Source organism: Sphaeramia orbicularis, chromosome 9 (assembly GCF_902148855.1).
Source record: "Sphaeramia orbicularis chromosome 9, fSphaOr1.1, whole genome shotgun sequence".
Lineage (NCBI taxonomy): Eukaryota > Metazoa > Chordata > Actinopteri > Kurtiformes > Apogonidae > Sphaeramia > Sphaeramia orbicularis.
Window position 1 is genome coordinate 50,928,019 of NC_043965.1, and position 26,191 is coordinate 50,954,209.

General features: G+C 37.8%; 1 protein-coding gene across 1 annotated transcript in view; it reads right to left on the bottom strand.

Annotated features, from left to right (window-relative positions):
• Positions 1-9,126: 9,126 nt before the first annotated feature.
• The window catches only part of adgrd2 (adhesion G protein-coupled receptor D2), a 90,679-nt gene continuing 73,614 nt past the window's right edge, over positions 9,127-26,191 (bottom strand). Inside the window, exons 20-25 of the mRNA XM_030144249.1 lie at positions 20,803-20,844; positions 20,611-20,664; positions 20,276-20,423; positions 12,147-12,205; positions 12,020-12,050; positions 9,127-9,197 (exon numbers count right to left, since the gene is read on the bottom strand). Of these exons, the coding sequence (XP_030000109.1) occupies positions 9,127-9,197; positions 12,020-12,050; positions 12,147-12,205; positions 20,276-20,423; positions 20,611-20,664; positions 20,803-20,844 (405 nt within the window). The remainder of the gene's footprint in view (positions 9,198-12,019; positions 12,051-12,146; positions 12,206-20,275; positions 20,424-20,610; positions 20,665-20,802; positions 20,845-26,191) is intronic.

The following is a 26,191-nucleotide window of genomic DNA, read 5'->3' on the forward strand; positions in this document are numbered from 1 at the left end:
CGAGGAACTCAGGTCTCCAAGGTGATGTTTGATCCCTGGGATTGCACTATCCGGGGCAATGATGAGGGTCTCAGTTTTGCTGGAGTTCAGCTGGAGGCTGTTATCATTTAGCCACTGCTTCAGCTCTGACAAGCAGTTGATTAAGGAACTCAGTTTGTGGGGCTCAGAGGAGTTAAAGGAGCAGTATATCTGGATGTCATCCGCGAATAGATGATAGGAGACATCACTGTACTGTCGGATAATGTGGCCAAGTGGGAGGACATAGAGTAAGAATAGGACTGGTCCCAGGACAGAGCCTTGGGGCACACCACACAGTAGATCCGCTGAGTCAGATTGGAAGTTGTTTATTGACACAGTGAAGCTTCTGCCGGTCAGGTAAGAGGAGAACCAGTCTAGCACATGACCTGACATCCCTACCAGGTCCCTCAGTCTCTCAATCATTATGGTATGGTATGATAGCGTATGTTTTAGCCAAAATTAAAGCCCTTAAAAGTGAATTACTGTATAGACAATGTGTTTAATCACAGGTTGGGTTGTGGTACTCAACTTTGCGGGTACAGGTGGAAAAGTTTGGAAAAAGTGGACCCGTGCAGAACTCTGGTACTGACCCTGGTCACAGCCTGTGCTCTTTCTCTCCGCCACACTGATATTCCCTCTGAAGTGACATATTTTCCGTACTGTCACATCCATTTAGTTTGAAAAAGTAACAAGTCTATTCTGAGAAGGTAAGGAGTATAAAGCACAGATATTTATGCAAAACTGTAGGGAGTAAAAGTAAAAAGTTGCCAGAAAAATAAATACTCAAGTAAAGTACAGATATCTAAAAAATCTACTTCATTACTTCCCACCTATGCTGACACATTAAGAATCTTAATAGTTATTAAATATAAGAGAGAGGTTCACATAAAGGACTAGAGGAGCTACCTTCAAAATATAGTGTTCAGTGGTAAAAAACAAAAAACAAAAAAAACCCTCAACTTGGTAAGATGCTAACTAATGTTAGCTCCTTTGACATGCACTGGTCAGCAAATACTGATAGCTGAGCATTGTTTTTAGCTTACCGGCCAACAGGCTGTAAGCTATTGTTGTCATGTGGTGTCCGTCGTCGTCGTCTGTCGTCCGTCGTCTGTTGTCCGTTACAAAAATTTCAATCGTCTTCTTCTCCGAAACTACAATTCCGATTGACTTCAAACTTGGTATACAGCTTCTTTATGATGATGTCAACAAAAATTAGTGAAGTTATTTGGATCTGGATCTGATTCTGGATTTGGTGCGACTTTGAAAAATTTCCCCATTATAAGACATAGGAAGTGGATCGATGCAATAACTCAGTAAATATAAATGATATCAAGTGTAAATTTCTACAGTCCAGCCCTGATGGGGAGATGACCAAAACATAATGGCCACATGCTGATCAGGATCTTCTTCTGGATCCGGGAACTTATGGAAAATTTAACATGGGCTCTTATGGGAAAAAAATTCAATCGTCTTCTTCTCCGAAACTACTGTTCTGATTGACTTCAAACTTGGTCTACAGCTTCTTTATGATGATGTCAACACAAGGTATTGAAATTATTTCGATCCGGATCTGATTCTGGATTTGGTGCAACTTTGAAACATTTCCCATTATAAGAGATAGGAAGTGGATTGATCCAATAAATCAGTAAGTATCAATGATATCAAGTTGGAATTTGAATTTTTTACAGATTTGATTGGAATATGACCAAAACATGGGCTATTTCTTTAATATAATAATTACACAGAACTGGGTGACAATAAATGGCATCTGGATACATTTCCCTAAGCTTTGAATTTGGCTGGTAAGCTACAGGGCCAATGGTCCTATTTTAAAAAAAAATTTTTTAGGTTATTCATGTTTCCTTCAAGTTCCGTGGTTGTTTTCCATTCATTACTGAATAAATACTGTAACTTTATAAAAGAAACACAGGTAGGACTGATTCAGACATGTTTTTCATTGATTGTTAACTATGCTATGCTAGTTAACATTAGCTAGTGCCTTACCTTATAAATATTCTTTAAGGTCACATTATAAAAGTAGCTGTAAATGCATATTGCAGGCCTTTGTACATGTCTCTGATGTTTCAGAACTATTATTACAGAAATGTGATATTATACTGTTGCCCATAAAGTTGAAATAAAATACTTTTAACTCTTTTTAATGAAACGATTGTGACAACATGATTTATTGTTGTTAGATAAAATGTAACTGGGACTCTGTATGTAATCATTGCATGTGACTGAAGGTTATTAAAATGGAGAAAAAAGAATAAAAAGAGGAATGTGTCCAAAAACTAAAATCATTCCAACTTTACGGGCAACAATGTATTTACTTAAGAATACCTGATCCATATCTGACTAATCAGTTAGTTTCTATAACGTCATAAAACGATGGCCAAATCCCTTATATAATAATGACATGAACAGTGTTGCTGGAAGGTTTAGTTTCATTTAAAGTACAGGCTTCTTTTATATTGCTGAGTATTGATTCCTTTAGTCAAACAGCAGATAAGGACGAACAACTGGTCACTTTAATTGATTATTACGGATTGTTGTTTGTTGACTGATTGTTTGGTAGATGCAGATATAGATAACTTTATTAACCCCAAGGGAAAAATTCAGCAGCCATTAGCCATTAGCCAAAAAAATAAAAAAAAAAACAAAATAAAAATAAATTCCTCATCTCTGGTGCTATACAGTCTGGTCTGTTGACTTTTACAGCTTCAGGAGGATGACATCCTTCCTTATTATGCAATATGATCTGAATTAGTATTAATTTATGTCTCATTACCTTGTTTAAAACTTGAGTTGGTTTATATTTGACATCTCAGTATATGTGCTGCTTAAAAAATATAACTGGCCGTAAAAAAATAAAATAAAATAAAAAATCGATGATCTACTTCTTTTTTACCATAGCCTGAATTCTGATCAAAGAGACACTTCAAATGTTTTTTTTTTTCCCTTTTACAAATGAAGGTCAGTTTACTCATTGTGAGGGTTATGACTCAGCCTGTTCTCAGTTGTGTAATATCTTCTGTGGAGGACAGAGAGCACAGAGTTTAAGTTACATTTATGATTCATTTACTGAAAATTAGGCATTGTGTTTTCTGTTTTTCAAATGGAAATGAGATGACTGCTCAGATTGAATGAGCTTGTGAATCTGATGAGTTTAACAATTTCCACCTAAATACAGATAAACTGCAAGAACATTCTCTGCTCTCATTGGTTAGGTTTAACTGGAGCAGGTTGCAGATTTAAAAGGTGGAAGGACGTGGTCTAAATATCAAGGAAACAGTGCATTTTTCTGCTGGTCTCGGTCAGGCCTTGGGATATTCTCTTGTTGGCCTTCAGCACGGAGACCACATCATGGTTCCACCACTGTTTCTTTCCAACCTAAAGGGCAAAATTCATTTGGTCAACTTATAATGAAACAAGTTAGTGTGGCTTGAAGGATCATGCTAACTTTGGATCATATAAACTGACTTAAGGACACTGGCGTGCTGGGACCATTTTTCAACCCAGGAGCTTTATATCCAACTGGCCCACAGACAGGGGATAATACACTGCTCAAAAAAATTAGAGGAACCCTTTTTAATCAGAGTATAGCAACCTATCAGTCAAACTTCTGGGATATTGATCTGGTCAGTTAAGTAGCAGAGGGGGTTGTTAATCAGTTTCAACTGCTTTGTTGTTAATGAAATCAACAATAGGTGCATCAGAGGGGAAACAATGAGACAGCCCCCAAAACAGGAATGGTTTTCCAGGTTGAGGCCACTGATACTTTTTTTCCCTCCTCATCTCTATTGGCTGATTTTTTACTGACTGACTTTCTACTGCTGTAGTTTTTCATTTGGCTTGGATCAACATCTCTGTTGATAGCATGGTGCGGTACCTGGACGCTACAGAGGTTGCACAAGTACTCAAACTCCTCCAGGATGGCACATCAATACGTGCCATTGCAAGAAGGTTTGCTGTGTCTCCCAGCACAGTCTCAAGAGCATGGAGGAGATTCCAGGAGACAGGTAGTTACTCCAGGAGAGCTGGACAGGGCCGTAGAAGGTCCTTAAACCCTGAGCAGGATCGCTATCTGCTCCTTTGTGCAAGGAGGAACAGGATGAGCACTGCCAGAGCCCTACAAAATGACCTCCAGCAGGCAACTGGTGTGAATGTTTCTGAGCAAACAATCAGAAACAGGCTCCATGAGGGTGGCCTGAGGGCCCGACGTCCTGTAGTGGGCCCTGTGCTCACTGCCCAGCACCGTAGAGCTTGATTGGCATTTGCCATAGACCACCAGAATTGGCAACTATGCCACTGGCGCCCTGTGCTCTTCACCGATGAGAGCAGGTTCAACCTGAGCACATGCGACAGACGTGAAAGGGTCTGGGGACGCGGTGGAGAACGTTATGCTGCCTGCAACATCATTCAGCATGACCGGTTTGGTGGTGGGTCAGTGATGGTCTGGGGAGGCATATCCCTGGAAGGACGCACAGACCTCTACAGGTTAGATAATGGCACCCTGACTGCTATTAGGTATCGGGATGAAATCCTTGGACCCATTGTCAGAACCTACGCTGGTGCAGTGGGACCTGGGTTCCTCCTGGTCCACGACAATGCCCGACCTCATGTGGCTAGAGTATGCAGGCAGTTCCTGGAGGATGAAGGAATTGATACCATTGACTGGCCCCCACGTTCACCTGACCTAAACCCAATAGAACACCTCGGGACATTATGTTTAGGTCCATCCGGCGCTGCCAGGTTGCTCCTCAGACTGTCCAGGAGCTCAGTGATGCCCTGGTCCAGATCTGGGAGGAGATCCCCCAGGACACCATCCGTCGTCTCATTAGGAGCATGCCCCGACATTGTCAGGCATGCGTACAAGCACGTGGGGGCCACACAAACTACTGAGAATCATTTTGAGTTGCTACAATGACATTTTGGCAGAATGGACCAGTCTGCTGCATCATTTTTTCACTTTCATTTTTGAGGTGTCTTTGATTTCCCCCCTCTATACGGTGATCATTTTCATTTCTGTCAAATTATGTGGCATCATTTTGTTACTAATACATCACCTACTTATTATCAGGAAAGATATTCAAGATCGTTTTTCCCCCTGTTTAGATCTGATGTGTTTTCGAAGTGTTCCTCTAATTTTTTTGAGCAGTGTACTTATGGGTTGGCCGTTTTTCAAATTATAAATATGCACGCACTGTGCATGTAATGTGTGGACACCTCTTTCATGCACTGGGATCATCAGTAAGACACTTATATTAATTAAATCCACTGTTCATGTGCTGTCTGTAACAACTAGCAATCATAGATCAAAGTCAAAAGTTAGTTAAAACCAGTGAAGTGTCATAAACTCACCACATGCACGTACCTCCATAACGTCAGTGTCATCAACATTTTCAACTTGGCTTTGCTGCTCAGATTTTGGGTGGGTGATACTGGGAATTTTTGCATTGATCCAGTACCAAGTAAATACAGGGCTAGTATTTGCCAATACCGATTTTTTTTTTACTTGAAATGTCATGATCATTGAATAATTTTGTGATTTTGCCTTATTATGATTATGATAAAACACAGGACAAAGACTTTAGGCAAATAAACACGTTTTTTTTTATTAAGTAACTACAATATAAAAGTGCTTCAGCCATCTCCTCAGGATGAGCTCCTGGCTGCAGCCGCTTTGTGGTGCGTGTGGCATACATTTTATTGACAATTTTAATCTTTTCTGGAACAGGCCACCACTCTTCGGCAATGATGGAATCCATCCAAACAGGGTCAGCAGCTCCATGCTAGCAGCCAACATCCAGCACACTGTACACACAACGCCACACGACTGACTAGCAGTGTTTACCTCACACAGCTCCTCCACCGACTCGCCTGCCGCTTAGCCACCCATCATAAACACCGCCCCCTACTGTCTGCCTCCGGTATCCACCCTGGTATCCGGTATCCCATCCATCTGGTCCCACCATACTTCTGAGAGTGGATTACATCATCACAACAAACAGCAGCACGTGAATCCGACCAATCTGCGCTCTCTTCCCAGGAACACACATACACCCTCTGACACATGTCATCTGCACCTGGACCTGTTTAACACCCGCTCCCTCACCAACAAAAGCCTCATCTTTCATGAATTCATTCTGGACAATAACCTGGACTTCCTCAGTTTAACTGAAACATGGCACAAACCACTGGACTATTTTTCACTTAACCAGGCAACACCCGCAGGATACACCTACATTGATAAACCCTGTGGTGGTATTGCTGCAATCCATAGAAAGGACATTAAAATCACTACTACCTCCACCCCAGCAGTCTCCTCTTTTGAACATGTAACATACAAACTCCCCGGCCCCACCCCTCTGATTACTGCTGTCATTTACCGCCCACCCAAACCAAACCCAGATTTCCTCGCTGACCTCTGAGTTTCTTACCTAGCTATGTGCCATCTCTACACCTGTCCTCCTTCTTGGTGAATTTAACATCCACACTGACAATCCCAGCTGTACACAGGCCAATGAATTTCTTGATATCCTGCAGTGTTTCAACTTCACGTTACACATTCACGTCCCTACTCACAACCATGGCCACATCCTAGACTTGGTCTGCTCAGCTGGTCTCCAGATATCACCGCCATCATGCCATAACCTTCACATCTCTGATCACCTGTTAATCAAAATGGACATAAGCACATACCCCCCCCCCCAGTTTCCGTAATATAAAATCCATCACTCTCTCAGCTCTCACCACTGCACTCTGCCATAGCCTAGCCACATTCCCACCCCCACCTGCTGGCAATGCCTCTGATCTTGTCACACACTACAACAACACCCTCTCCTCCTGTCTGGACCTACTTGCCCCCAACAAAATCCAAACAGTCTCATTCACGCACTCTGCCCCTTGGTACACCCCTGCACTTCACCAGATGAAAACACAGAAATGTCGACTTGAACGACTCCGCAGGAAAACTGGACTCACAATTCATCTTCAAAACTACAAAGACCACATCCAAAACTACAGAAATACACTCAATTCTGCACAGTCAACCTACTACTCACACATCATCCACTCTGGCTCCAACAACCCCAAGACTGTTCTCCTGTTCTCCACCATCAACTCCTATCTGAAACCCCATGACAATATTATCTCAACATTCACATCCCACAAATAACAAACTTTCTTGTCATTTTTTCAATCTAAAATTGACTCCACTACAGCAGCCTGCATACCTGCGCCCCCTGCCCCACCTCCCCCCCGTGCCCCCATCACCACCACTGCTAAGCCATTATCTCAGTTCACTCCCATTTCTCCTGCTCAAGTTTCCCAGTTTATGACCAACATGAAGACACCGACCTGCACCATGGACCCCATCCCATCCAAGCTTGTTAAGACCTGCCTTCCTGTCCTTTCCCCACTCGTCACTGCCATTATCAACTCCTCCCTCTGCTCTGGGTCAGTCCCCGCCATCACTCCCATTCCGAACAAACCTGGACTCGACCCTGACATCCCTTCCAACTTCTGCCCCATCTCCAACCTTCCCTTGCTCTCTAAAATACCTGAGCATGCTATCGCTTCTCAGCTCCAAACCCATCTCCCTCCAATAACCTCTTTGAAACATTTCAATCTGGTTTTCGCTCTACACAGTACTGAAACAGCCCTCCTCAAAATATCAAACACCCTCCTCCTCTCTGCAGACTCTGGCCACATAAGCATCCTTATCCTCCTAGACCTCAACACTGCCTTTGACACCATCCACCATCCTCCTCTCATGTCTTGAAAAAACACTCCACATCTCTGGCTCAGCACTCACCTGGATCAAATCCTACCTCTCCTACTGACAACAATTCATCCACATAAATAACCACCCCTCCTCCTTTGCTCCCCTCTCACAGGGTGTCCCCCAAGGTCGGGTGCTTGGCCCCCTGTTTTTCATCCTCTACATCCTCACCCCTGGCAACATCACCCATCGTCACAGTCTCCAATTCCACTGCTATGCTGATGACGTTCAACTTTACATATCCTCCGAATCCATCACCTCCTCCACTCTCTCAAACTGCCCCTCTGAAAAAAACAAGGATACAAGCCAACTACCTTAAACTCACTTGTGATAAATCTGACGTCCTAATCATCAGCCCCAGATCCCTTACCCAGTCCGTCCCCCACATATGTCTCACTGTTGACAATTCATCCCTGACTCCCTCTTCCTACACCCGCAACCTCAGAGTCATCTTCAATACCAACCTCACTTTTGAACAGCACATTAAACAGGTCACAAAAACTTCCTTTTTTCACCTAAAAAAACATAGCCCATCTCCGTCCACCTCTCTCCCTTCCTGCAGCTGAAACACTTAGTCAAGCTTTCATCACCTCCAGACTTGACTACTGCAGTAACCTCCTCTATGGTTTACCCTCAACAAAGTCCAGCTCATTCAGAACTCTGCTGGCTGTCTCCTCACCCACACCCGATCACGCGAACACATCACGCCTGTCCTCCAACATCTCCACTGGCTCCCTGTCAAGCATAGAATAACATTCAAGATCCTCCTCCTCACCCACAAAGCCCTCCAACACCAGGCCTCCCCCTACCTCATCGATCTACTTCAGCCCCATGCCCCCTCCCACACCCTCCGATCCTCCTCTGCTCACCTCCTCGCCACACCATTAAAAACCAAACACTGAACCTGGGGGAACTGAGCTTTTTCTGTTGCTGCCCCAACCCTCTGGAACTCCCTCCCACCTACCATCCGACACTGCTCTGACCTCAACACCTTCAAATCCCTTTTAAAAACTCACTTATTTAAGATTGCTTTTAATGTTTAAGTGTGTTATATTCATATACCTGCCTTCTGCACCTGTTTTTATCTGTTTTTAATGTGTTTGGTTTCTGTTGTATGTAAAGTGTCTTCGAGTTCCACGAAAAGCACTATACAAATACATGTATTATCAATTTAACAGTAGAAAAATAATAAAATAATTCCCCTTTTAAATTTGTGGTGTTACCACAGTGGCGAATAACTTTATTGCGCACATCACATGTGGCAGTTTTCCTGTCAGCTGCAGTGAATAAACTCCACACAGCGCTTCTCTTTCTCTCCGCCATCACAGGTTGCTCTCAGTCAGTGCTCTGACTCTCCACTCTCCGGCAGAGCGGGGGGAGGGGCAAAGAGTGCCTGAGAGAGCAGCAGAAAGAGAGAGAAAGACAAAGAGAGAGAGAGAGACTTGCAGAGAAGTTGCGCTCACATGAACTGCAACAAAAGCATCAATCTCATCACACTAGTATCAATCTGCTACTCACCTTGATATCAATACTATTGATATTTAGATCGATACGCACAGCCCGAGCTCAGATGCAAAAACCATGCAATTAAAGGATTAGCAGGGTTCTATTGCATCTAAATAATGCATTGTTACATTGTTAATATTTTTTTCAATTAATGATATACAGTATATTACTCCATTATACGGCAAGCTCAGTTGGTTAAATACTGTATAGCCTATTCAGAGCATCCAAGCCTGATATTAGCTTATATTAATTAGACTACACTCCTGGCCCTGGTCCTTTACCATTTCCCTCTTCTGTCTGTATTTCTGTGAGCTTCGCACACTTGGCAGCATCCTCCTCTAAAGCCTTTCGCTTTCTTATTCTGGCTTTTTCAGCCCCACCTAGTCTTTTTCTGTCCATTTTTCATGGGCCCTGGGGACAATCCTCAGTGATACAGCCAGAATCAGCCAGGTGCATGATGCCATATTGGACTCAACCAACTTTAATGAGTGCAGAGGGGTTTTCATCGTGTAATGGTATCTCCCTATCTCAGTCTGAGGGAAAGAGAATGTGCGATGCAAAATGAGTAATCTCAGTCATTCTTTAGTGGATTTTCATGAATGAAAAACATTTATACAACATAATTAATGTCTTATTTTTATGAAACAGCAGCCCAGGCTATGTGTTGCAGCCCAGTTGAATAAATAGCCCAACTGTTAGGGACCATATACACACTGTACATATATTTATAATTTTTCTCCCCTTGGTGGCCCAAAACTGCAGTAGCCCCTCCTGATTACTCAGCACGCCACTGTAATAGGGTTACTTTGTTCTACCTTGATATATATATATATATATATATATATATATATATATATATATATATATATATATATTAATATATATATATATATTTGTATATACACACACTGAAGTTGTGTGCCAATTATATATTGCATTATTGTGTACTTTCATGAAAGGAATGTATTAAAAAAATGAAATGAAATGTTATCACAGACACTAATTGACACTGGTTATGCTGTAAAAACAAACCTAGGACTTGGAAACACTTAGGGCGCCAAACATTTGCACATACCAGACAACCAGAAACTGAAGACCTCAATTAAAAGCCTTAAAATACACACAAAAACTGAACTAAATGAGCTGTAAATGTTAAAGTCACTATTCATTGTGACCCCTGACCCTGTGTCAAGAAGCAGCAGAAAAAACAGCAAAACACGCATAAATAAATTAAATCCAGTGTTTGCCAAGCCTTCAGGAGAGAGGAAAATCCAACTTTGGTATAAAATTGAGGAAGTGATTGAGACTGGTATCAAATCTGATGAAGAGTCATGAAGAGTGTCCAGTGTCTTCAGAGTTGCAGCAGAAGTATGACCATGACCCAGAACTGCTTTTTTTTTTAGAGAACTTTAACAGATAGGGGCAACTTTAGTCCATTTGTGCTGTTTTTCGTGACTTTTCACTTTAAATGATTTGTCTAGGCACAGTTGCCACTTTCAAGGAAGTATACCAGGGGGAAAACATGCTTGAGTGTAATGTTGTCATCTCTTTGACCACTCAAACCAAGAGAGAAAAATAGAACCATTGGCCCTGTATCCTGTTTGCATGTTCTATCAAGAATCAATAACAACTTGCATTTGCGAGGTTGTCACATTCTGTCTCTATGTAACAGTCCTGTAGTCTTGATGCAGGAGATCAATCTCCTAACAGAAGTGGATGGTACTTTCACTGGAGGAGAACTCAACTAATTAAATAAAGGTCCATAAATGACTTCCTATCAGTGCTCAATAGTAACTATATTGATATCTGTACCCATTTCCATGTTACAAGCCATCCAAATATAGCCTGGCCAGCCATCCATCCTTCTCAATGAGAAGTCTGTCTGGAATCATGGGGCTTGAATCCAAATATGAAGGCGGGACTAACAGGCACCGAGTAAACCAATCACAGATAAGACAGATGTGACGTAATTATGTGACAAGCAGATCCCTAATGTCAACAAACCTCAGCATGTTTCCATCATGGCATGTGGTGGTGGTGGTGGTTGGTGAATGATTACTGTCGCTTTTGTCAGAGAAACTTGAGGACACAGGGTGTAATCTGGAGTTCAATCCTTATTTTTGAATCAAGTAAACAACTGACAATAGTTGTAAAGACTTGGAATTGACTTTGACTTGCAACAAAAAGAAGTCTATGCGTAGGTGCAAAACACCCGCCCCCCCCAGACTTGTGATTGGTCGGTATAGAATAGATAGTGCATATTTTACAGCGACTGGCCCAATTCCAGACTATTTTCTCAGTATTGAATACACTGAGAAAACTGGATGGCTGGTCAGGCTAATCAAAATATGGCCCATTGTAAGTAAATGCACATTTTTTATATTTCAAATATTCATCAAAAACTAAAAAATCAAAAGGTCTTAAAACTGTGAACAAACTTTGAAGACAGTGTCCCAAGGAAGCTACATAAAAAATTTGAAATGAACATGACCAGTAGTTTTGTCAGAGATGATGATTCAAGAAATTGGTAATGAAGATGACTCCGCTTTCACAACAGCTCAGGGTCTATCGGCCAGTGAGCTAAGAACTGCAGCAAGTTTGGTGACAAAATGGTATTCACTTATTTCTGAAAAGAAAATGATGAAGGGCAGACAAAAGTACTGATAGATAAAATAATATTTACAATATTAAGTGACAGTACGACCATACCTGATGGCTTGTATCCTGTCAGCTGTACAACCTGTCAGAATCAGACAGAAAATGTGACATTAGTTGTGTTCTTGCTAAGTGGTGTGTACCCAGGATGCCGGGAGGTAGATGTGTGCGTGTCGCTTACTTGGTTTCCTGATGCAGGTTTCAAAGAGAAACTGACAAAGCTCTCTTTTCCGAAACTCTCTGAAAGATAAAAACATTTATAGTTGAAGAGGATAAAAGGATAAAAACATTCATAACACAAGGCCAAAAAAAGCAAGACAAAGACATACAAGCAAACAAAGCAACAAATACAAACAAAGCCTCAAAAATGCTACAGAGAAACAAAAAATGCAAACAATATAAATGACAAAAGATCATTCTGATGAATGAAAAAGTTATTTATTCATTTCGTAGTATAATCTTTTTTTTTTTTTGCCTTTGTTGGATCTCCTTTATTTGTTTCTTGTACAAGTGTCCATTCCAAATCTGAGCTACAGCAATTTTGCTTCACAAAACTATTTTGACAAAAAATCTCTGAAATGAAAAAGAAATGTTGGTTAATTTATAGAATCTGTTGTACTGAGTGTGATTTTTGTGAGACTGGTTGCTTTAGTGATCCTTTACATTTAATGAACACAAAGAATAGGACATGTTGAGATCCATTGCAATTCTGTGGTGCAATGTTGTTTATTCCAATGTGGAATGTTTCTTTTCTTGCTGTTGGTAATTTAGTTCTCTCACTGCTGCTTATTATTATTATTATTATTTACTATTTTTCCACTTGTTTCTACAAGTACTTTTATTCTGTGATTATTAAACTATATATTTGCAGATTAGGGCATTAACTGAAAAGTCGGTTTGTTGACGCGTCGACGTCTGTGGCACAAGTCGACGTTACTTTGGAGGAGTCAACTAGTCGTGTGTTATTCTCTTTCTCCCTTCCATCACCCGACAGCGCGCGAGCCTTCATTCAGCGCATGTCGATACTCTCATCTTTTTACATGAAAACATGGAGTGCAGTGCGTGGTTGTGATGTGCGGATCAGCGGACCCAGCTCAGGTTGGTGCGGATCCAAAAAATGTCACTTTATTCGCGGGGCAGGTCAAAAAATTCCACAAAGTGTCTTAAAAAAAAAAAAGAAAAATTACTTGTGCATGACTAGCGCAAAGCCAAGACTGAAGGAAGAAGACAACGCAGAGTAGGAACTAAACTGACTGTGATCTAGAAAAACTACGGTCTCAGTAATGTTGTAAGCAAAGCCAATATTGAATAATAATTTGAACAGCCAGTATGTTTGGATTATTCTGTTCATTTATTTCGTGAAGACAATGCGCTCTTTTCTCTAACATGCTGTGCGTCTTTTCTGCCGCTGTCTTAACTTTTTCCCACTTTATGTTGTTCAGTTAAATTTAAAAGAACATTCAACTTAATTTCCTAAGGGCTCTGCCCAAAGGATCAACAAAGTTCTATCTAAGATGAGATGAGATGAGATGAGATGAGATGAGAGGAGACCATTTTCTATGATATGTATAATATTACAGTTTACAGCAGCAACATTCAACAAGCAAATGCAGAGAAAAGACAGGTAGAGAAACAAGAAATGAGTGAAAAAATTAAATATAAAGAGAAAAATCAATAACACATCTGGTATTTATAAAAATATTTATATACATCTCTAATTAAGAATTAAATGTTATTTATATATTTACATTATATCAACAAGATACTGTCAACATCCAGTGCTGTTTTATGACTAAACACAAAACTGGTAATAAGACATCAGCTGATGAGTTTTAAGCACAGATAGGATGACAATGTCTAACCAGTGATGGAAATGTTTTTAGCCTTATTATAAAGTGAACAACTGTTAAACTGAACATTGAGGTCAGAATAGTAAAACCTGAAATATGCATGTAAATAAATAAATAGCTGGAACTAAACATCAAACTAATGATTAAATCTAGGTGATTCTAGGTGAGATATTTACATTTTGAGTTGTTTTTCTCTGTCAAACTTATCTTTTGGCTGCTACTCTAACCACATTCTACTGATGTAGCTAATGAAAGTGATGCAGATGAACTGGTCTGCATGACGAATACATTAGTTTTTTTTTAAGTATATCTTGAATCATGTCTATTCTGGAGGTAATAATAAAACGTCAATCAAATGTTCTGGAATCAGGAATGAGGCCTGGGTGAAAATCTTTTTGATGTTGGTCTGTTGGGTCTGTTTAGCCTCAGTGTTTTTTTACGCTCAATGAAAGAAGTTGTTTTATGTCTGATCTGTCCAGGCCTTTCTTTTGCATGTCCAGTTTTTGCACTTTTATTAACAATAACATTAACAGTGCAAAACACAGTGCAGCACAAAAGAAATGCTGCAAAGAAGCATTAAGACAATAGTATTTAGAGAACAAAGTCATAATATTATGAGAATAATGCCTTGATATTACGTACATACTGTGCATTTAAAACATTAACAGTCTGAGTCTGCAGCAGATTTAATATAATAAGTTTTGTTTTATGTTATTTGATACTACATGATTTCCTTTTCCTCCTTATTAAAAAACTTTTTAATTCAATTCCACTCTTTAGATAAACTGTTCTCCATCATAGACAACAGCAGCCACCTAAAGTACGAACTGGTGAATGGGTAGAGAAACTTTATATTTATATTACCTACATTTTATCGTTATATTTATATTATCTATCTATGTTCAAGTGGTGCAGTTCTGCTGTGCTGTTAGCATACAAACAAAACAAAAAAAACACATAAAAACTTCTATCCTTCTTTCCTCCATCTATCACTACTGAAAATGTCAAATCACAGATCAACTCTCTTCTTCATTTGTATTTTTAAGCAAAGCAAAAGTGAAGAGAGTTTTAACCCACGTCCTTCTACACAACCCACATTTTTCTCCATAAAGCGTTTTTTGTTTCTGCAGAGTAAATGTATTCGTGTCTAAAATATGCAGAGATTATATGTAAAAAAAGAAATGTGAACAGTAATATGTAAAATTTCACCAAAAACAACATCTACTGAATGAAATGACACATTTATTATAATAATTAAAAATAATTGTGAAAATTTGACATAATGTAATTTATCTGTATGAAAACACTTGGGTGAAACTAACAGAGATAACATTTTATCATTATTTGCACATCTTTTACCATTGTTTGACTGGGGTAGTTTTAATGACATGTACCAGAGCAATTTATTTAGATTCCTTCTAATTTATCACTAATGGGCTTTGAATATTTAACCTATACCATATCTTTTATTATATATATATATATACATATATATATATATATATATATATATATATATATATATATATATATATATATATATATATATATATATATATATATATATATATATATATATATATATATATATATATATATATATATATATATATATATATACACACACACACAGGGTGGGGAAGCAAAATTTACAATGAACATTTAGTTGTTTTTCTCAGCAGGCACTACGTCAATTGTTTTGAAACCAAACATATATTGATGTCATAATCATACCTAACACTATTATCCATACCTTTTCAGAAACTTTTGCCCATATGAGTAATCAGGAAAGCAAACGTCAAAGAGTGTGTGATTTGCTCAATGCACTCGTCACACCAAAGGAGATTTCAAAAATAGTTGGAGTGTCCATAAAGACTGTTTGTAAAGTAAAGAAGAGAATGACTATGAGCAAAACTATTACGAGAAAGTCTGGAAGATACTATTAAAGAAGAATGGGAGAAGTTGTCACCCGAATATTTGAGGAACACTTGCACAAGTTTCAGGAAGCGTGTGAAGGCAGTTATTGAGAAAGAAGGAGGACACATAGAATAAAAACATTTTCTATTATGTAAATTTTCTTGTGGCAAATAAATTCTCATGACTTTCAATAAACTAATTGGTCATACACTGTCTTTCAATCCCTGCCTCAAAATATTGTAAATTTTGCTTCCCTATCCTGTATATATATATATATATATATATATATATATATATATATATATATATATGTATATATATATATATATATATATATATATATATATATATATATATATATATATATACATATTTATATCAAGTTATATTTATTAACTATGACCCTTTTGGGCCATAGTACATGGATTACTGAAGACAATAATCATTAATCAAAAATATTTTTATGTAACAGATGAAGAAATGAAATGCATTATTACATTTGCAAGTTAAAAAAGTACAACTGCTGCATTTTGTAGTAACAAATACTACATGAAATATAATGAAACTGCCTATAATGATAAGGTTTATAGTGATCAACCATTTGTATTGATCAAAAAGCCTGGGACAGAATCATCCCTCCACAAATACTGTTAAAAATAATTCCCTTCCAGTGTTTATTTTGGGTCTTTTCATACCTGTCTGGTGCTGTGTGCACTTTGAAATCATTTTCTCTTCATGAAAAACAACAGAAAATGAATGTGCATTTGTAATTGCATCTGTGCTCATCAAGCCAATCAATAATATGTGGTCAGAAAAGGTGGCAAGTGTGATTTTTAGAGGTTGTGCTTATTCTGTTGAAGAAACTGCACTGGGACGCTGCTGAGGGCACTGATCAGGTTAGTGCTGCGTTTGTGTCACATAATTTGAGTGGGAAAAACCTGTGAATCCATAATGTAGATTTGAACTCCGGTCCCTTCTGGTTGTGCCCCAAGGGATCTTATTTTGGAAAATAATTGTATTACTGTGTTATTATTAATATTGAGTTTAAGTGACAACTAGTTTTTACCCCCTCGGCCCGCCGAAGGGGGTACTGTCATCAGCAGGTCTGTCCATCTGTCTGTCCGTCTATGACACATCTTGTAAACACTCTAACTCTGGGAAAAAACAGCTGGAACCTTAAAATTGATAACATATATACATCATGTATAGAGCTTGGACAAGTTCTAAAATGGGTGACCTAGACCTATTTTGTGACCTACTTCTCCAAGGTCAAATGTTTGAAAACCCCATAACTCCTCTTATGCCCCCTCCTGTACAGGAGGGGGCACTCCACTGTAGCCCAGCAGTCTACCCAGTGGCTAGGTGTGATTTTGAGAAATAGGACAAATCATGTCTCATGGAATCCTGGCTCTTTGAATCGGACCGGGATGAGACCTTGTCAGTATGCGGGTTTGAGACCCCGATCTGTCTGGACCGGTCACCTGAAACCACCGGGAAAAGCAGAGGAGGAGGAGTGTGCTTTTTAGTGATGGGTCTGTCGTGAATGATCCTGCTCTAAGAACTGAATTTTTGAAGTGAACGACAAGAGCGGACTGTTTTTTTTCTGTTAATGCAGCACATGATTAGTCAAGATGTGTGGTGGTGTTTGTGTGTCCAAGCCAAAAGAACCAGTGTAACAGAGTAACCCCCCCCCCCCCGCGGACAAGTCCCCTCACCACCATGGTATTGTGCTGTGGTGCACTGTCTTTTTCTGAGAAGAGTCAGGAAGTGCACAACTATTTGTCATCGGGATCATATCCCAATGGACTAAAAACACCTTTTACATATTATTTCTTTAGGAGGTACATGTCTTTATGTATGTAATATACATTGTTATCCTAGGTAGGTTCCCCCGGAGGGGGAAGTTGTCCAGAGGGGTAGTTATCCTGTCATGTCAACGAAATGTGCTGTGATACTACAGCAGTCAGAGAAAGAATCTGCACTGCAATTTCAACATTTTTTCAGGCCGAGGGGGTCTTGCTATGCTCTGGTTTTATCCTGTTTCAGGAATTATGCCATCATTTACACATAAGATATATCTCAGGTGCAATTTGTGGTGATACTCAACAGATGGAAAATACATAAATAGAAAGACTACACTATGGGAAGCAGCTGAGGATGTTTGTGCATCTTCAACATGACCAGACTGGAGTCATTATCAACTGTTTTAACCCTTTCATGCACGAATTATAAGAACCTCAGTCAAAATATTTTCCTGAATGATTTTATTCCTCTTAAGGCATGGAAAAACAATGTTATTAATTTTTTTTTTAAATGAACCTATTTTTCATGTAATAAATACATTTTAATGTATTAATTATTATTATTATTATTATTATTATTATTATTATTATTATTATTATTATTATTACTATTATTTTATATTATTTATTTTCTTTTCCCATGCTCTTTTTTCTATTGTCTTTTTTTATATATATTGTTCTTTTATACTGCACTTATTAATGCTGTTTAAACATGGTTGTTAATATTTTTTATAATTCTCATTCGGTTTTTTCATAATTTTTTTTCAGTGGTTGTTTGTATCTGTTCATGTCTGGGTAGGGTTATGTGTTGTGTCATGGGTGGATGTTGTTTAGAAAATCAAAAATCTCCTTCCTGTATAGTGAATGTCTTATTCATGTTCCGTTATTAATAAAAAAGACCTCTGAAAGAAAGAAAAACCTATTTTTCATGGAATTACAAAAATTTCCACTCATCTGGACGACCATGTGTTTAATTTTTGAAGCAAAGGAATATGTATTTAAAACGCAATATCAGAAAGTGATATACTGTGTGAAAACTATGAAATAAAAACATTTTTTGATGCCACTAATCTGATGTTTTCTCACATTTTATGATACTCTAATACTAGTTATTACTCATTTCATAAAGAAAAAAAAATATATTAAAAAAACCTTTTTGTTTAAGAAAAGAACAGCAAAGTTACAGTACTGGTTTCAATTGCAGTGAATGGGATGGTGCATAAGTGTTCACTGTGTTGGCTGATTATGCAACTAAAACAACAAAACCCATGAATATACAATAGAACAGCTGTAGAATAACTGTCCACTGTAGTGACCACTATGCATGAAAGGGTTAATACCTTCATTTACTGCGATAACTTCAGTGTTGGTAACATATTTCACCACAAATTGCAGTTTTAAATGGGCCATATGTGTTGTTTGTACTTAAAAATATTAATATACTTAAATATTAATTCAAATCTCTGAATTCTGCCAAAGATGCCAATATGATGGATTGTACTGATATGAACTGAATTTATTAACAGCGATGGGCCGGGGATTTTTTTGACCACTAGAGGGAGTAGTGAGTCAGTCCGCTGGTCTCCCATGAGGAAAACTAACACCACAGGGCCTTTGACCAAAGCATCAGAAAGTGACCAGATGGGATGAGAACCACAAAGAAACAACTTTTAGAGTCAAAGAAAGTGATAAAAGCTAGAACCATTGTTGTTGTTTTCATCACTGGTCACAGATTCTAAATGAAAAGAATAGACTTTGATGCTGAAATGGCAGTGTTTCTTCTACATGGGTGAGTTTGATCATGAGGCTTATGAAGGTTTAAAGTTATTATGTAATGTTATTATCTTTGCTAAGTTGATGTTTATATGTCAAATCAGCATGAACAGGACATCTTAAAGCTGTAGCCATGATGTGTCCCAATATTTTTGTCCATATACAAACAACAAACAATATATAACAATTGGCATTGGCTTGAATGACTTTGATCATTTGTATCAAGCCAGAGCCACTCGAAGGGCTAGGGCCATTTTGGCAAACTCTCTCCATCCTCTTCATGCAGAGTTTCAGCTTCTCCCATCTAAGAGAAAGTATACTTTCCCCTGCAGAGCCAAATCAAACCAATATCTCAAATCATTTATCCTATCTGCCGTTAAGTTTTTAAATAGCCTGTAGATGAGCTTGTTGGGAACAATGCACCGTTAACTATGATGACTTATTTATTCATTTATTTACTGTATTTATTGTGCTATGTGAGATTGATTATTTTGGTGATATGTGAGATATTTACACTTCTGTTGCCAATCAAATCAATTCAATTTAATTCAATTCAATATAATTCAAAAGCATCAATATTTCCTTCAAGCTGAATTGGAGAGTTTTCTTTCGAAGTGAGATGTGAAGAAAGTAGATGGTTAGTTGTGGTAGAAAATTATTATTTAGTCAGAGCATGAAAAATATTTTAGAAATTTAGAGGTAGAACATTTAAAATCATAGTCATGAAAAAAAAAAAAAAAATCAATGTTGAGACAAATAAAAGTAGTAAATAAAAACCATCTCTGAGGCATTTTGGAAGCAACAATTTAAACCAAACTAACCAATGCAATGATAGTTATCCAAATATAAAACTATATTATGACATTTGTCACTATTGTTTGGTATCCCAGACCCCTGTTGGAAAAGAAACATCTGAATCCAATACTTTTGTCCATATAGTGTATCAAACCCATAAAGCTGCAGCCAACCGTTTTTGATGACCAAGGAAGTGGACGTGGAACTTGGAGGTCCAGAGGTCTCGCTGGTCTCAGGGCTGGAGGGAGTGGGAGGACAGCGACCCCAAGGGGTCACCGGGGCCCTCTGGGATGGCAGGAAGCTGGTCGGCTGGGAACAGTTCTGCAGATATGTTACAGTCCAACCAGAGGGGACACAAAAAAGATGGACTTGAGTTAAAGTGCAATATAGTCCACTACTACACTGCAAAAACTATGTCTCTAGAAAAGGGAAAGAAATAGATATTTCTAAGGAGGAATGTAGTCTGTACTGATGGACACGGTCAATGCTGTGGCATTTACTCACTCACCGTGAAAGATAAAGCTTTCCTCTTTTCTTTGATCCTCTTTATGGCATTCCTCACCTAAATGAGAAGCAGCTTTAAATATTCACCATTTTGTCCAAAAGAGTGGCAGCCTCACATACCATACAAAGATACATTCTGTTATATTCTGCAGTGGTGGCGGCAGTACATCTGACAATGGACTGAATGCTTCCTTACCTCACTGTTGTAAACAGCATACACCAAGAAAATATACAGGCCCTGCGGAGAGGCAGAGATACATTAGGAAGCACATGTGAGAGCGGAAAGTGCAGAACAAAAAGCATTCATACAGCTTTTATTGACTACTTTATGACATCCATTTAGTGCATCACCCTGTCTTCTCTATCGCTTCTCTATTTTTCTACACCATAACAGAAACATGTTTTCACAAAATACCTCTTTATGTTCTTTATCTGTGTGGTTTTCTACTCAGCTTCAGCTGGATTCAATAAGATGCGACTTTCAAATCACAGCACAAGCAAATCACAATTCAATATGTGCACTTTAATTGAATACGTTTGCAGCTTATGAATCATCTGGGTTCTATGTGCATCAAATGGTCTACTGAAGAAACTTGATTACTAAAACAAAGCTCATTGCTCAAATGTAGAAATAGTAGACAGGTGCTTCTATGAAACTGGGTACATTTTGGTACCTGGCACTTTGCCAGCTTTTTTAGACCCAATAATAAAAGAGAAATGTAGACATATTTCCCCCCAAGATGTACCAAATGATGACCTCAGATAAATGCAAAAAAAAATTATACTCTTGCTCTGAGCCATCCAAAATTAAAGAATTTTTAATAAAATATTGGGGCCAAAAAAAAAAGCACCAAAATTGGGATATGAAAAACTCTCTAGGTTTCAGTGGATTCTATCTGGACCACATGGCTGTAAATGGTCTTATATACCCCTTTAAATAAAAACACTGTTAAATTTGATGATCCTAGTCGTTTTTCTAATCCAGACAGGTGGGTTTTTCATGAATCTCAGTCTCACTCCAGGTTTTGTGTGTAACCCATCGTGTCCACTGACGTTACATGCAGAACCTGCCCAGTTAAACGCATGTACATTGTGAATGATTTTGCAACAGCGGTCATTTTTGTGAAACACTCTGCCTTGCATAATTAGTTCAATTCCCAAAATGTACCTGTGAAAGAATAAAGAGACATTCAAAAAATAGTAGCGCGTAATTTTTGTGTCCTTTTGACCGTGTTACATGCAGATTCTTGTATTAAATATAATGCAAAATAATATAAAAATGTGTTTTATCTGAAAAATAGTTTCTCTTTTATCTCAGTAACTATTCATTTTTAAAATAGACCTAAAGTGCTTCCACACTTGCTTTATAACATTAGTCTATATCTAGTTTGAATTTTTATCCCCCATGTCCTGTTTTTAGGTACCAGTTTCATAGAAGCACCCAGACTGTATAAAACTAAAGGACAGGGTAAGACGAATAAAAATGTGTTTGAAGTGGTGTTGTTCGGCACATCTCTTAGAAAACATGGTTAGTGATGTTGATGTTTATGTGACAGAAGAGTGAGCTCATTCTTACAACTTCTGTAAAACCCATTAAAGCTTCTGCTGGTAACAGGACCTCCCTCCTATTTATTTAACTGTGACAACTGAAGAGAACAGAAAAGAGTGTTGAGTATTAAATAAATTAATCACAGTGTCTATGTGGGTAGATGGTTGTTGAAGAGAAGAAAGATTATTTGTGTCCACATGAAAACTGCCAAATTATGGGTGTAAATGTCACATTGTTGGTTTTTCACGCATCTTCACATGCAGTTCAGTTAAATCTGACAGCACAAAGGTTAGATAAGGTTGTTTGACAGTGTGACAGACAAAGATTCAGTCGCTGAACTGAAATGAACTGAAATCAATGAGCGCCAAGAAGGTCACAACAACTCCTATAAACATAAGAAACACACTGACGAAGGCTGGAGCTGAAAGCACACAGGATATACTGTACTCAGCTGATCTGTAGTAGCTCCGGCCTTCAACATGAAAAAAAAAGAAAAGTTTTCATATCCAAGAATATATGTCTTATTTGAGCTAGACGAAGAAGAAGGCGAAGAAGACCAAGCAGACAAAGAAGAAGAAGAGGAAGAAGAAAAACGAGCTAAATAAACAGCGTGGTGATGTCCAACTAATGCCAGTCTAAAAAAAAGTCTAAAACAAGTTTTGTCAAGTATAAGGAAACACAGGACAGACAGGAAAAAACACACACACAAACAATCAAACAAACAAACAATAAATAAATACAATGTTATGTTAAAATAGCAAGAACCGTGGTGTGCAAACCTCCATCCTCTGTATGTGACTGATAAGTGGATGTGGTTTATTAAAGATTAATATTGAGATTAACATTAACGTTAACATTAATATACCCTTTATTGTCCCAACGAGGAAATTTGGATAATAGTGCTGTGATATTGTAATGGTAAACATAAAATCAAATTATAATATAACACTGGAATCTGATCCCAACATCAGTGACTGTAAACAGAAAACCATTTTATTACTCTAAGGAGTTTTATTTTCTGTACTGATGGACTTCTATTTATCAATAGTCACTGAAATGTCTATGACCATTTCTTTTTAACAATCAGTATCTACTTTATCCTTATACAAAAAACATTGGCAAAGTCTCAAAATACTGAAAATGCATAGCGTCTCAAATATTTTTCCTTAAGTATAAATTCATATATATATATATACAGGGTGGGGAAGAAAAATTTACAATATTTTGAGGCAGGGATTGAAAGACAGTGTATGACCAATTAGTTTATTGAAAGTCATGAGAATTTATTTGCCACAAGAAAATTTTCATAATAGAAAATGTTTTTATTCTATGTGTCCTCCTTCTTTCTCAATAACTGCCTTCACACGCTTCCTGAAACTTGCGCAAGTGTTCCTCAAATATTCGGGTGACAACTTCTCCCATTCTTCTTTAATAGTATCTTCCAGACTTTCTCGTAATAGTTTTGCTCATAGTCATTCTCTTCTTTCCATTATAAACAGTCTTTATGGACACTCCAACTATTTTTGAAATTTCCTTTGGTGTGACGAGTGCATTCAGCAAATCACCCACTTTGACGTTTGCTTTCCTGATTACTCATATGGGCAAAAGTTTCTGAAAAGGTATGGATAATAGTGTTAGGTATGATTATGACATCATGTAAGCTGACTTTTTCTTTCTTATGTTACACTAGGTTTTGTGATTTTTAAGTATAATTGTAAAATTTTTAAGCCATTTTTGTCTTCCAACCTCTCCTGTACAATGGGCTATCTTTTGTGGTATCATTTAATTGGATGTAAAATGGAAATAAATTAAAGTAAACTAATCTTAAGTAATTATTTCAGTGATTCTGTGGCCGTACTTGTGCTTAATAATGTGTTGTAGATTTTAAGGCCAGGTCAGACCAGCTGATTGGCTCCCAAACCCTGATCTGTAAACGCATTAGAAACCACAGTGATCACATGGCAGCAATGTACGTGAAGGACAAAGCATTATCACTGCATTTCTGACTTTACTTTTATCAGAGTAAGCATATGTAAGATTTGAAGGTTATTACTGAAGGACATTTGACTCTGTAAACACTTATTCTAACTGATGTTTCATTGTTATGTTATTTATAAATGCACCCTGGGCATCAAACACACTTCCTGTGCTAATCGTCGAGTGTTGTATCCTTCCTGGAAATATCATTATTATGTGCATGTGAAAAGCCAGCATCAGTACATTTATTGCACGCTCAAACAAAGTAGCTATATTTTCTACGTCACTCCATCAAATAAAGTCTGTCGGATCTGATCTCATGTCTAAAATTTGCTTCATAAATCACTTTTTACTTTTTTTGTGTGTGGAAGCTTCTGTGCAAATTTAATACCTGATGTACTAGACCAGGGGTGTCAGACATGCCGTCTGTAGGCCAAAACTGGCCTACCAAAGGGTCCAATCTGGCCCATGGGATGAATTTGCCAAATGCACTGAAGATATTAACAATTAAGGATGTCAAAATCATTTTAGTTACAAGGTCACATATAGACCAATTTCATTTCAAGTGGATCGGACCAGTAGAAGTACAACGGTGTATTAAGGCCACATGGGAAAAGTAAAAAGACTTTATCCAAACAAACCAATGCACTATTTTTATACTTCAGCTCATAGATATACACACTGTTTTCATAGGTAATACATACTGTTGATATTGTTAATATTATCTCTATTCATATTTTATCTTTTTTTTATATTTTAATTCTACTTTAGCTCTATACTTATTTTACTTTTGGGTCAGGTCAAACGGTTATGGAGCTACAGTTTTGCTGTTCAATGGGCTGTAACTCTTAAACTAAAAAAAACTACAACATTCTATTATACATATTTCTGTAGGTATTAGTAAGTACTTTAACCTGGTAAAAGCAGTGATTTGACCAACTTTATTTTTCAATGTGAAAATTTGAAAAAAAAAAAAAAAAAGCTCGGTTATGGAGCTACAGAAATTATAAAGCAGTTTTTTTATGGTTTGCACAAAAGTGCATAACATGCTGGTCTTGCTCAAATATTGTTACAAATTGGCATGGATATGCTACATAACATACCTTAATTTCCGGTCTACTTTTTTCACACACTGTGATCCCACGCCTCAAACAATGATGCAGCTAATTTATGTTTCACGGGCTAACGATCAATCCGGCTGTCAAAGAAGGAAATAGAGCTGCTGCACATAAGCTTGGCATCAATGAATCAATGGTGAGACATTGGAGATGGCAGCATGAAGTGTGGGTGCGGCTTATAGTCAGGTGCGACAAATAGACTGGAAAGTACAGTATTTATCTATCATGCTTCCCATTTTTGAGCAAAAAATGTGTGTACTTGTGAACTTATGGGGAAGAGTATCAGTTGTGGATCTACAAGTCCACTATGGTTATGGAGCTGTATAAAATACTATCATAATAGCCTATAAATAATGACAACCTCTAATTATCTCTTTGTTTTAGTGTGAAAAAGTAAAATTTCATGAAAATGTTTACATTTCCAAACTATCCTTTCAAAAAAAGTGAATAACCTAAACAAATATGAACATGAAAAGTCTTAAGAAAAGTAAGTGCAAATTTAACAATATTCTGCCTGTTACTAAATGTTTTGTATATTTCTAGATCCACTGTGATCTGTAAGTTGTAATGCACATGTGTGAATGATCAACTGTGGCATAATATTGTTCAAATATCACTTATTTGTCTTTTAAAGGATATTTTATGGATGTAAACATTTTCCCAACGTAATTTCACATTTTTCACTCTAAAACATAGAGAAGAGTTTGGAGATGACATTACTTATACGTAATTATGTTATTATTTTACTGGTCTGGCCCATTTGAGATCATATTGGGCTGCATGTGGGTGAGGTCAAGGGTGCTATGGATGGACAGGCCACTACTTTTTGATTCATAATTTTTGGACCAGACAAGTTTAAGACAAATATTACACATAATTGGAAAGGTCTAGATGCCATCTTAAACATACTCAAAGGGCAAAATTTACTTTCAAATATGTTT